General features: G+C 40.4%; 1 protein-coding gene across 2 annotated transcripts; it reads left to right on the plus strand.

The window, feature by feature from the left end:
• The first annotated feature begins 2874 nt into the window (after positions 1 to 2874).
• On the plus strand, positions 2875 to 11814 carry kras (v-Ki-ras2 Kirsten rat sarcoma viral oncogene homolog). Of its 2 annotated transcripts, XM_031862012.1 has the most exons (6): positions 2875 to 3142; positions 5359 to 5476; positions 6254 to 6432; positions 6805 to 6964; positions 8510 to 8634; positions 10806 to 10887. In XM_031862012.1, exons 2-5 carry the CDS (start codon positions 5366 to 5368, stop codon positions 8627 to 8629), a joined length of 570 nt encoding a protein of 189 aa, XP_031717872.1. In that variant the 5' UTR covers positions 2875 to 3142; positions 5359 to 5365; the 3' UTR covers positions 8630 to 8634; positions 10806 to 10887. The 2 variants fall into 2 exon arrangements, with proteins under 2 accessions (XP_031717872.1, XP_031717883.1); XM_031862023.1 differs by lacking the exon at positions 8510 to 8634 and having other exon boundaries at positions 2880 to 3142; positions 10806 to 11814.
• The last annotated feature ends 782 nt before the right edge of the window (positions 11815 to 12596 follow it).

Here is a 12596-nt window from a genome sequence, read left to right on the forward strand (position 1 = left end):
TGTTTAAAGCTGCAATACACTCTGAAGGGGCGAGGGATTGTGGTGTGTGTGTGCGTGTGTGTGTGTGGGGGGGGGGATCCCATTATCAAAAGTCTCATATATAATGAAATTTCGATTTGAATACAAATGTGTAGATTAGCTGCTTGAGTGCTTTCTCGATGTTCTCTGTCATGTTCTTTGTTAATGAACAAGAGGTGTTGAGAGTCCTGGAGGATGTAATACAGATGTAATAGATTTAGTGGAAGTGGTTCATAAGCTGCGTTCAGAGTAAATAAAGTTGTGCATTGCATTGTTTTAAAGGTACAGCAGAATTACAGCCTCTAAAACTATACCAATGCCATATCATACAATTGTAACACATACATTTGAAATTAAAATGAAGACAAATGCCCTGCAGTTGAAACGCAGTAGCATGTTTCAGATCATATACGGATACCATAAAGGCAAGGTAGGATAGGTTCCATGTGAAATGGAGAACACACAAACTGTCATGATGCATGTATTGGATAGTTATATGAAACCACCACATTTGGTAGCATGTTTCTTTGTTACACATCATGAAAGTAAGTAATGTAAAACACACAATATGTTGCTCACTCCATACTTCCAACATCAGACCCTACTTGACTAAACAGCGGACTTACACTGGTAAAAATAATTATATTTCCACTTTACCTGACATAAAAATACATGCATAAACTTTTCGTAAAAGATATAGATGAAGTTAAAACATACAGTACATTCAACTGGAGCAGCTGATGGATCTTGGACAATGGGACCATGCATCAGTGGAAACATACTGCCCTCTTGTGACCGAACATACTTTCCTGTTTTAAAAACATGTCAGCTGGACGTGTCTCTAAATATGATCTTTTATCATCCATGTGCTCGGTTTATGAGCGGTGTAATCAGCAGGTTTAGTGCTCTTTAGTCATCACGTCTGGGTAAGGACTATAGGCCTTGGTCAAGATTAAGGTTTTATTCAAATGAAGTCTCTTCTTACGGTTGAAATATATTCTTCAATTTACAGAAGGGCATTTTATGTAAGTGAAAAAAACACTTTTATAACTTCCATTTTAATCATTCTCGAAACTATGCCATTATAGAGCCTTTTCACGGCAGACATTTTACCAGCAGGAAATCACAGGCCTAACTAATGACGTTAGCGATGGCTATTCCTGTGAGTCACCATGCCGAGAATAAAATGGAGCCGTCATTATAGTTATCAGGTACATCTTTGATTTTACTGCTCTGAGATGTCAAAAAGTTTTGCTGTTGTAAGAAAAATAGTTTCTCATGTATATTCTATTATCTGTCAACGGACATGGTGTCAATTATTTACTCTGGCTTTTATAGTGATTTTATACAAATTCTATTCTTCTGTGCTTGATATATAAATTGACTGCTTGCATTAAAGTTGTGTTTATCTATTGTACCAACAGGTAAACCTAAAGAGAGAACATCCCATCAGGATACGAGTCCCAGATTATCTTCACACTAATTCCCTTTTGCAAACTATAACTGACAGTAAATTATATTTGTGATAGTAATGTGTATGTCCATAATGATAAAATAATGAAATAGAATGTTTATTACATGTAATATGATGTAGATAGGAATCGATTCTTGTTCATGTGTAACCTTTCTTTCATTTATGTACATTGTATTTCACATGCTGTTTAAATGTAGTCAGACAAATGCACAGTGCATCTATTTGAGATGTAGATAAAATAACTGGTACCCTCTCACAAAATAGGAATATCTGTATTCAATTATTATTATTAAATCTCTAAAACTATACAATAATAACTAATCTCTGCATACAATAAGTGTTCGTTATAGCCAGAATTGTAAGCCTCTCCAAATTTCAAAGTATAATATTGTTAATGAAAACAACTCTGAACCTAATTGTGATTTAAATTAGCCTTCACTTCTTTATAAAATCTCAAACATAGTTGTGGTTTCAGTAGAGGCTGTACAGCTTGGAGAACTGCTAGTCAAGTCAATAGTGACCTCTGGTGTCTCTGCCCTGTGATGTAAAATATGCGTAAAAACAGTGTATCGGCTTTTTTTTGTATATTGTGCTCTTTTATACAGCTTACATTTTCTGTATTGCTGCTACAGACTAATATATTTCACGGATAGTATCGAATATAAATCGTAGGATTTCGACGACTTTTGAAATAGGTATTCCCTCCAAAAGACCCTAGTAGTGAAATAACTACGTATCTACCAACTGGATAAAATGTTAATTAATGTATTCTTCATGTATTCTGCCCTCAGCGGCCTTATTCTGGATGTTTTTTTGCTTTGGGCCTGTGTTTTGTTACTGAACGTGTATGTGTTGATTATGCGCATTGCGTGCGCAGGGGGCAGCCGCGTGAACACGTTGGAAAACTGACAAGGGATTGCCAAATCATTTCCTTGCCTGGGAATGACGTCCCTCCAGCACAATTCAGTTATATTTAGAGCCTATATATAGTGGAGTCGCCCCCTAGGCTTTGTTGACTCTGCAGCAGGCAGCAGTAAGGGATCACGATACTGAGAGGAGACGTCCTGAAACGGACACCATATGACCTCTATAGTTACGATATTGTTTGTGATCTTTAAAGCATAAATGTGAATCACTCTGTCTGGCTTCCGATGAGATTAAATTTAAAAAACGTAGTAACGTTTGCACATAGCCTGCACAACTATTACAATAATCAACAGAGGCAACCATGGTTCATATAAACCTACTGTTTTAAGTCAAACCTGCACAAAACAACAATAGTATATTTACACAGGACACAATAAAGAGTGCTGTTTCCCACATTGCGACACAAAGTTGGATGATATGACCCAAACCGGTTGAAATCTCCAGCTATGCTTTCTGGGTAAAGTGCGCCCCGGTATCCGCCCATATTCACTAAAGGAGGCCAACCTGAGCAGCAAGGCCGGACGCTGGATCAAATGGAAAGTTCAATCGATTAATTTGCCCACTTTTTCGCATGTTCCCGCTTGCTTCTGATACGAGGTAGACTGACTTAAATGCGGGCGTTTCGGTGTGAAGTAGGAAATGCAGAGATCGTGTGAAACGAGAGGATTATCAGCTTGACTTATTCGGTCGCTACTTCGGACGCGGAACTCCACTCGCTAAAAGGTAAAACAAATGGATACAATTAATGCATGCGTGTCGCTTTGAGGTTTGTTGCAACGTTGTATTCATTAATTTAGTACGTAGGTCAGTTTGTGTGCCATGTAAGCACTGAATAACATCATTATAGTGGGAGTATTCATTTTCGTTGGTAGTGCAAACTACGCCCAATTGTTAACCTACCGTCTGGCCCTGCAATGCAGACCTTTGGGTTAGCCTGTCAATGGCGGCTTACAAAATCACCACTTTCCCCCCTTTGAATGAATGGTACCGAGTTTGTCCGGGCACACGGTTACAAGCAATGCTGCGTTAATGAATTACTCTTTGTATGTCACATGAGGCTAGCTAATAAAGGCTAACGCTAGTTAGCTTATAGTTTGAGGCTGTGGGCGAGCTCCAATGCTAAGCTAGCAGCCTGGTTATTTAAACACAGTGCTCCGAGGGTTTCTCACACAACCAACCTGGCAACCCTGGGGCACAGACCCGTGGATTTAAATCAAATTCCTTTCGACTTTTATTAAGTCCGCTGTGGGTGTTGTTGCCTGCTTGAACACAACGCAAGGGCTTTTCATTGAAAGGCCTGCTTTATCCTCGGTTAATTCACATAGGAGGTGAACTGTTGCATAGTAGCCTTCTGTAAATTAATTCAATGATTTAGTGGCACATTTCTCCGTTAACGTTAGTCCTCACCGTATCTTGTCTCGTGGAGTGGTGCTGTTTGAAACATGTGGTCGTCTTTTCGGGAATAAACTTGTTAATGTAGTAACGTTAAATATAAGGGTAGCGGTATATACAGTGCCATCCAGACGGTGTTTTAACAAGGCAAACAATAGCAGGGACAGTCATATTTACAGGGAATTATTTTTTTCCCATTTAAATCCTGCAGCATCATAACTTTACCAACAATGAGGGTGAGAAAACTGAGTTAACTTATTATTGGACTACACATGTACTACATTCAGTCATTCAAAGTCTTGCCCTGCCTGATAAGAGGATAAGTTATGATATTTTAACGGACATGGCAAGCATGTAGCAGACAACTTTTAAGTGTTGCTTGCTGAAATGGTCTGCGACATTGTCAGTTGTCTTATCTGTTTATGTAAAGATAAGATGGTTTCCTAATGGACAGAACAGCCTTGCTTTGCATGTGTAAATCACAGGCGGTGTTGGGTAGAATATCTGAAATACAGCGGAGCATTTTAGGTGTAGTAAAAGTGTAATTATATCAGCCAAATACCTATCAAACCACATTGTCGGTTTTGTTTTTCTAGAAAAGGCCAATGCTATTCAGCGGAGCTCCTCCCTGACTGCAGGCTGTGAGCAGTGTTGTAGCTTGTGAAAAGGCCAGCTGCCACTATTGACGGGTGCTGCTCCACAAAGCCGTCAGACAGCGGAGCTTTCTGACGGATTTCTGACGAATTTTGGAGCCTTAATGTCATTGGATTTGTGCCTGTGGTTAGTTTCTGTTGTGTGTGTGTGTGTGTGGCTGCTGCTCAGAAAACACCACAGTATGCATGTGTGGCTGGATCCAGACATTTGATTATGTATACTGTGTATTCATACTTTTTTATTTTACTTCAGTACCTGACGATTTGTGATGTGAAGCTTATTTTTGTGTCATTGAAATAGTTTAAAGATTTTTGCAGCATTTTGATTGTAATTTTGAGGCCAGATTTCCATAATTCTGTAGCAGTTCGTCAGTGTTTGTATTCCCTTATTTACACGTAGTCTCTTTAATGTTCTGTGTGTTGTGGTAGTTTCTTCTGCAAGCTTCTTGTTGAATTTTTTTAGATGGGTTTCTAATTAAAAGTCAAAATAAACACGATGGCATGAGATCTATTTTCCAGTGAATCAGCAGTGTTATTAAAAGAAAAGTGTTTTTCCACACAAGGCGGTATTTGTTGTTCTCTGGACGTTGTGTTGATGCATCAACGGTCTGCCAACCCTGAGGATGCAGACATCCCAGTGAGCTGGTAGCGTGTCAGACTGGAGTTAAGCAAATGGAGTTAATTGACAAAATATTTTCAACCTAATACTTGACTTTTAACCATCCACAGCAGAATATAACATCCTAGTGCAGAGAGGTTTACACATCCCAGAAGTTCCCTTCCATTAAGGCATTGAGGGTGCCCCAGATGAAATGATGCTGTGCCAGATGACTCTTTAGAAATATCTTGAGTATAATGTGATTCATGTGATTTATATATTTTTTGGTCCCACAGGTGAATCATGACAGAATATAAGCTGGTAGTGGTGGGAGCTGGTGGTGTTGGCAAGAGCGCACTGACTATTCAGCTCATCCAGAATCACTTTGTGGATGAATATGACCCCACCATTGAGGTAAAGAAACTGTGTGTGTGTGCATGCACGTGTATGTGTGAACGCATTTGCTCTCAAGTTCATTACTCTGTCTTATGGGTTTCTATGTTTTTTGTTATGGGGCAGAACAACGAGAAACTCCTTGCAGCAGGTTCTTCTGGTTTAAGTCTTTAAAAGGTTATTAAGAAACAGGTTTTTAATAACTTTCCATGCATGTCTGCTCTCTCACGGGGGGGCAACCTATGCTGAGTAAACACAGTCTCATTATGATGTCAATCCATTATTTATAGGCCGTTGCAGGTTAGAGCTCCAGTATAGATTATTTTAATACAATACTACTTCTGAAACAAAATCTACTCACTGGATCAGATGGTAATTGTTTGTGTTGGATCTGATTGAGTGTGAGGAGAAGCTGGAGTGCTTCGCCACAGTCGAAATTAAGTCTGGAGGTCTGCTGGAGAATGGAGTGACCTACTACAGCCAGAATAGAGTAGGCTTTAAATGCAGTTCTGTACCGTCTTTCAGCAAAATTAATTAATACAACCATGTCACGAAGAAGCAATGTAGACAATCCAGTTTGCTTGTATGTTATGTATAAATCTACATTACTTGTGTTTATTGGGATATTAATTGATATTCTAGTCGCTGTGCACTGTATCCAGCTAGATGTTTAAACCCACTCATCTATTGAGTTCTGTCATCCGCAACCCGTATCGTATTCTTTTTATTAAGCTGATATACGGACACTCGGCCCACTGAATCCCATAATTCTAATCTCTGTCTGACCTCCTCTTCCAGGACTCGTACAGAAAGCAGGTAGTGATCGATGGGGAGACCTGCCTGCTGGACATCCTGGACACTGCAGGTCAGGAGGAGTACAGCGCCATGAGGGATCAGTACATGAGGACAGGGGAGGGCTTCCTCTGTGTCTTTGCCATCAACAATACCAAGTCCTTTGAAGACATTCACCACTATAGGTGAGCTAAGAGACTAACGGTTTGGAGGCTTTGGACTCGGTGTGACGGCAGGGTTTTAATCGCAGTTAAACGGGAGAATATTTCATGGCATCCTTGTGATCTACGGGTGTACGGTGATAATTCTGTAATCACAATGTTAGTCTGGGAACCTCTAATGTACGTCTTTCCCCTTCTCTCTAACTCTTCATTTCCTCCCTACTACCCGTTGTCTAGAAACGGCCAAACTGCTCAGAAAATGATACACATTATTAAACGATAATGGACATATTCTGACTCTGATTATGAACTCGTTTTTTTTACATTATCATTGGAGTATTGCCTCAGTTGGAATTATAATCCAATGATATTTCTATTGTGTCTGTCAATGTCCAGAGAACAGATAAAGCGGGTGAAGGACTCTGAGGACGTCCCCATGGTGTTGGTGGGGAACAAGTGTGACCTCCCGTCCCGGACAGTGGACACCAAGCAGGCTCAGGACTTAGCACGCAGCTACGGCATTCCCTTTATCGAGACCTCGGCCAAAACCAGACAGGTGAGAGTCCAGCTCGAGACGGCCACGCCCTCAATAATCAAAGAGTTTAGCGTTTCAGTCACTAAACTGCTGGAGTATTCAACGACAGGTTTGTAGAGAGTGTTGAATGCATATGGTCTCAGGGATATTGGCTTGATGGACACAGCAGTCCTATAAATTTCACTCTGAAATCAAATGTTATTCTTCCAGAGAGATTTGGCGGACAAGTGTCCATCACAAGAAAAGTTAAAGTTTTGAGTCATGTGGTGCTGTTGATTTGTGTCACATCTAATGGTCTCTTTTTTTTTATAATGTTGTTTGGAAATGTCTCGGGAAATACCCTGCTCATCCTCAAATCCTCTTTGGTTGATTGTTTTTATTTATGGGTGATAATGTAACCATTGCATGCTACTTTGTCATGGATGTATGAAATGATATCCCCATTAGGGCCGTCTACAGAGGATCCTGCATTATAAATAATCAGCAAATGTGTGTTAAGCATGAAAGGACAAACTGTCGGTAATTTCACAGGGGTTAATGATTCTGCTTGCTGGTTACTGTGACTGGGTGTTCTTGGAAGATTTGCCACGGCTCATCAAATTGTGTGTGTGTGTGTGCGTGTGCGTGTGTTCGTGTGTGTTCGTGAGCTTGGCCGTAGGTGGCTGTCTGACTGACACGGTGCTCTGTAAACACATCCTTTCCTGATCTCTCTGACCTGGGGGTGAATCACGGCTCTTTCTGGTGCAGGGGAAATTAATGACGCAATGATTAATTTCTTACAGATCTGTAATACCAATAATTCACTATCCACACTGTGCTGCTGCTGTTGGACCAGGAAACATTTTCTTGCATTGAAAGCTGCCTATTGTTTGCCAGGTCTTAGGGATTTCATCTGACTTCTCTGGGAAATCTCCTACTTACAGTATAATGCACAATCAAAATATGCTCCTGATGCATGCGCCTCTTCTTTATATTTGGCAAGATGGTCAGTGATACTCCACCTTAATCTTTTCACTCACCCACTGGAGGTTTGAACTGTCTGTTTTAAAGATTACAGATTGATTTTTAGTTAAGTTTGAGTGGATTCCTATGATGAAACATTCTCAAACCACTCCTGCATCATAATACACCGCCACCTTTATGGTCCCAACGATTATCTTCTTGCCAAAATACAACTAAGTGCACTGCTTCTGTAAAAGCTTCAAAGAGGGCTATAACATGACTCCTTTCATTTTTAAGGACACTTTGATACCTTTTTTTCCCCCCTGCCACGAAAACCATTGGAGTTCTATAAACCCACTCTTCCTCGAGAAGAGAGGAAACAGAAGTTTTTTTTCATGCTTGAAAAGGAGTCTGTACACAGGAGGTGAGTGTTTGATATTCACAAGTTAAAGTTTGGGTGGAGTATCACTTAAAAAGACAGGCCAGACAATGCAGGGAGACCCACCTCAAAACACGTGTTCTGCTTCACTCCTTTTGTATCTGTAAGCTGTAACACATGCACCCATACAGTATGTCCTCCTGTATTCCTCAACATTGAGGGAAGTTGTGTCTCTAATGCTGCAGAGAGTGGAAGATGCCTTTTACACTCTGGTACGGGAGATCAGGCAGTACCGGCTCAATAAACTCAGCAAGGAAGAAAAGACTCCGCGCTGTGTCAAGCTTAAAAAGTGTGTTGTGATGTGAAAGGGGTAAGTGTATGCAGCCGCGCGCCCATCTGTGTGTGTGTGTGTGTGTGTGTGTGTGTGTGTGTGTGTGTGTTGGTGGGGATTGTGGAGAAGGCAATGGGAGAGGACACGCAAAGAGAGCTGTTGCTTTATGGTTCTCAAAGCCAACCTGCTGGTTTCTACTGGGGCTGTGGTGGAGCTCTAACGAGGCTGAAACAGCTGATGATTTCTCCCCTTTTCAGTGCCTGTGTCTCATCGCTGATAATTATCTCAGGCCGTTTTCATACTGGGTTTGGTTTACTTGAGTCTGAACGTCAGTTTGACTGCCCCACCCCACTCTTCTGAACCATGCCGGTCTGCCTTCACATGTTCTACTTTTGTGCTGATCCGGGGGTACGTTGCGTAATTCCTTCCTCATCAAGGTGCAGGCCTTTCCCTTATTCCCATAAGGAAATGAGCACGGTAAATCATTTAGATGTGTGCAAGCAGGCAGTTCCACGTGAGCATGATTGAAATAATACAACAGTCTGAAAATTTTAAATAAACAAAACACTACTACTCCACCAGTAAGAACTCTAACATGGCATCATAGGTTCTGCTCACACACCAGTGAGGTATTTTATGTCCTTATTGAAAACAATCCCCCTGAAACGTACAGGTGTTTCTGTGGGAAAACAATTGCTTTCCAACTGCACACAAGCCGTACTACAGTTGGCGTAGAGCCAATAAGACCGCCCCCTTGATGTCGACTTGGTCTGCACCTATGTTCAGAAAAGGGCAATTTCCAGGCGACTGTTCCCAGATTCTGGCTAAACTACCAGTGTGAAAGTGTCCCGAGCTGCTGAAATCAACATGAAGGAAGGTGTGTGGGCTAGGGAGCCAGCGCGTGTTATTAAAGGAGATTATGCAAATCATGTGCTGATGTTTCCAAGGAGGATGTAGTCCAAGAAACTGGCAGATATGTTTTGAACAAAAATTGTGTGTGTGTGTGTGTGTTTGTGGGTGAGGTTTTTTGTTTTGTTTTGCGGCCCAAGTCTTTCTTTCCTTTCCTGCTGTCTTTTTTTTTTTTTTTTTTTTTTTTTTTTTTCCACAACCTGAAGAGACCTCAGGCTCTTTACGCTGCAGCTCCTTGCAGAGTCATCATCACTTTAATTGCACTCGACAAACTGTTGTATTCACGCACTTGCCTCTGTGTGGCATTGACAGACACTAGCTGTATCTACATGGAGCCTTTTTATTCACTAATAATCAGAATAAGAGCTCAGCAGGAATTTAAAAGCCTCATTTTAACACCTCAGTCAGAATAAATTTGCTTGACTTAAATCCAAGCTGATCACCTGCGGAAGTCGTGCCACTCTTTTATTTGTTGCGTATGAGTGTTGCACCATCTTTTTATATTTATCAGTTTTGGGGAGATAAACAGAAGGCTCGCCTTCTATAACTCTATGCTAGTAGAATATTTTTATACTTCTATTTTTGCTTTGGCACAAACCCACAGCAGTAAACCAGTATTGGTGCCAACCGTTGGATGCAGGTTGATCTTTTTTTAGGTTTGCTTGTGTTGGCGAATGCAAACGGGACAACTTTAGCGGCCATTTAAACATGCTGTGGGAGTCGTACATTCGGATTGCTTACACTCGGCGGTACAGAAATTGGCTCATGTAACTGCAGCTACTGTCAGTGTTGTTGTCTGTGGGAAGACTGAAGTTCACTCTGGAACACATTGATGGTGTTTGGTCTGTGCTTCATTCAGCTGCGTCGCACACAGCCTGAACTGGATTGAGAAATGCACCTGCACTCTGATGTGTCATGCTGATGTACACTTTGACACTTCTGGTTTTCAATTGGGGGGGGGAAAGTAATTCAACTAAACGTTCATAGATATGAAAATGTTTGACAAATACTAAAGTTTCTTTTGCAGTGGAACAAGTCAAGGCTACACATCAGTTTGATATCAAAGATTGGAGTTTAATCTGTCCCAATAATGTTTCAAAAAGAGTGGAATCACCCTTTAAATTCAGCAAATTCAACATTGTTAATCTTTAAATGGTTTCCGATTGTATCATTTTTGTGTATTTCATATATATATATATTTTTTTTTTTTTTTTTACTTTGGCAATCATTGGTATTGTGGTGTGAAAATACTAACCTGACACTCAATAATATATTCTTTTTATTGTCTTTTTTTTTTCCAGGGCGTTGACGATGCCTTTTACACATTAGTGAGAGAAATCCGGAAGCATAAGGAGAAGATGAGCAAGGAGGGCAAAAAGAAGAAAAAGAAGTCCAAGACAAAGTGTACACTTATGTGAATAATCGCCCCCTTTTCAAGACAGACTAAAATAGAACTATGTTGAACAGTTAAAGTAATACATTTTGTACATTACACTAAATTATTAGCCTCTTTCTCAATACCCACCATACTGAATACTAAACCTGACCCGTTTCTGCCTTTCTTTTATTATTTGCTACTTGGACACCAATAAGCTTTATCTTCAGTTTAGTGCCAGTTGCCCACATGTGTTGGTCCAACATTTTGATTTTATAGGATGATTTGGATAATTTTTTATATACCTATAGAGCTGTAAGCTAATTGCATCAAGACTCATGTTTGACAAATTATTCATTACTAAGTTTTGTTTTTCCCCCTAACTTAAAAGGCCCATGACCTGTAGAGGTTCTGTAAAGCCCTCTTAAGTTTGGGATGCCAAAGAATGATTATTTTTTTATCCCGATTCTCGTCGACAAACCAGCTCTGAGGACCAACATTCAGCCAGATGAGCACCAAATGTCCCAGCCACTGTGTACTTGCCTCCTCTAGGTATGACTTAGTTATTTCACTGATTATAAGTATGCATGCAAACTCCTCTCCTAATATTTTAACACCCTAATTAGCTATTAATTCATTTGCAATTTGTCAATGCTTTGTACTGTGGGGAGTGATTTCTTGCCTTCATGAAATGTTTTCTTTTCTTTTTGCATGCAGTGTGTCCGAGATGACACGCGTATTGCAAACGTCCTCTGTTGAATGCATTTAATAGAGCCAGCAATGAGGAACTTTAACGTAAGTGGATATCATACGGTCTTGTTTTTTTTTTTTTTTTTTTATATTAAATAATCATTGCTTGCTTTTGTGAGTAAGAAATCAGCCATTTTAGCTCGATTAATGACAAATTCAAAGTTACAGATTTCTGGATGATAGAATGAGACCAACAGCCGGGTTTTGTGTTGGCCAGAGGCATCTTATGTTGCAGGGGTTCTTGCCTTGCGATGCCGATCGAGCGGCTTGAAGGACCTCACTGGCCAAATATTGCCTGCATTTCTTTACCCTGAGGCTCGACTGCAGGATTGTTTAATTTATCCTGACAATAATCACTTTATTGCTATTTGTTACAAAAACAGTTCAAGAGCTCTGTCAACATCGTCGCGATCCAGGTGTCGTGTTTGACCAGTGTGAGGACCATCTATCAGCTCTTTATTCAATGTTTGTTAGGTTTTCAGTTTGAGGATTCCTTATTCTCCAGTAGCTGGCCATAGAGGTGTCCTGCCTTGCACATTTTCCTAAGCTGTGGACTCGTTAGTTGTTTGGACTGGCTAGAAAGCAGAATGCATCTTTAAAGCAGCTTTCAGGAACATTTCTCCTGGTGTGGTGTCAGAGGTTTAAGATGTTGTCCAAATGGATTTTCAGATTCTTCCTTTTTGCCGAGCTTTATGAAAGAGTTTTTGGATTCATATATTTTTTTGGGAAGTGTTTAAATTGTTTGGTGGGCTGCCTTTCAACAGAAATGATTGTCCAGCAAAGTAATTTGTCATTTTCTCTCACAAAGCTTGTTTGTCACGGTGGTGTAACTGGAACTGATGTTTGTAAATGAGGCAATAATTGCCATCAAATTGGTTTTTAGAGAACATTGTCTGAATTTATATTAAAACAAGAGTCCTATTTTCTTTCCCAAGTCGACCTGTATTTCCGAGCTGTTCCCCTGCGG

The sequence above is a fragment of the Anarrhichthys ocellatus genome, unplaced genomic scaffold (genome assembly GCF_004355925.1).
Source record: "Anarrhichthys ocellatus isolate YVR2014 unplaced genomic scaffold, GSC_Weel_1.0 scaffold2, whole genome shotgun sequence".
NCBI lineage: Eukaryota > Metazoa > Chordata > Actinopteri > Perciformes > Anarhichadidae > Anarrhichthys > Anarrhichthys ocellatus.

What these genes read in the sequence shown, in the direction of transcription:
- kras (XM_031862012.1), top strand. Translation starts at nt 5,366, where the DNA reads ATGACAGAATATAAGCTGGTAGTGGTGGGAGCTGGTGGTGTTGGCAAG. An exon ending in AATATGACCCCACCATTGAG is followed by an intron (nt 5,477 to 6,253) that starts GTAAAGAAACTG and finishes CTCCTCTTCCAG; the next exon opens with GACTCGTACAGAAAGCAGGT. An exon ending in CCTCGGCCAAAACCAGACAG is followed by an intron (nt 6,965 to 8,509) that starts GTGAGAGTCCAG and finishes CTAATGCTGCAG; the next exon opens with AGAGTGGAAGATGCCTTTTA.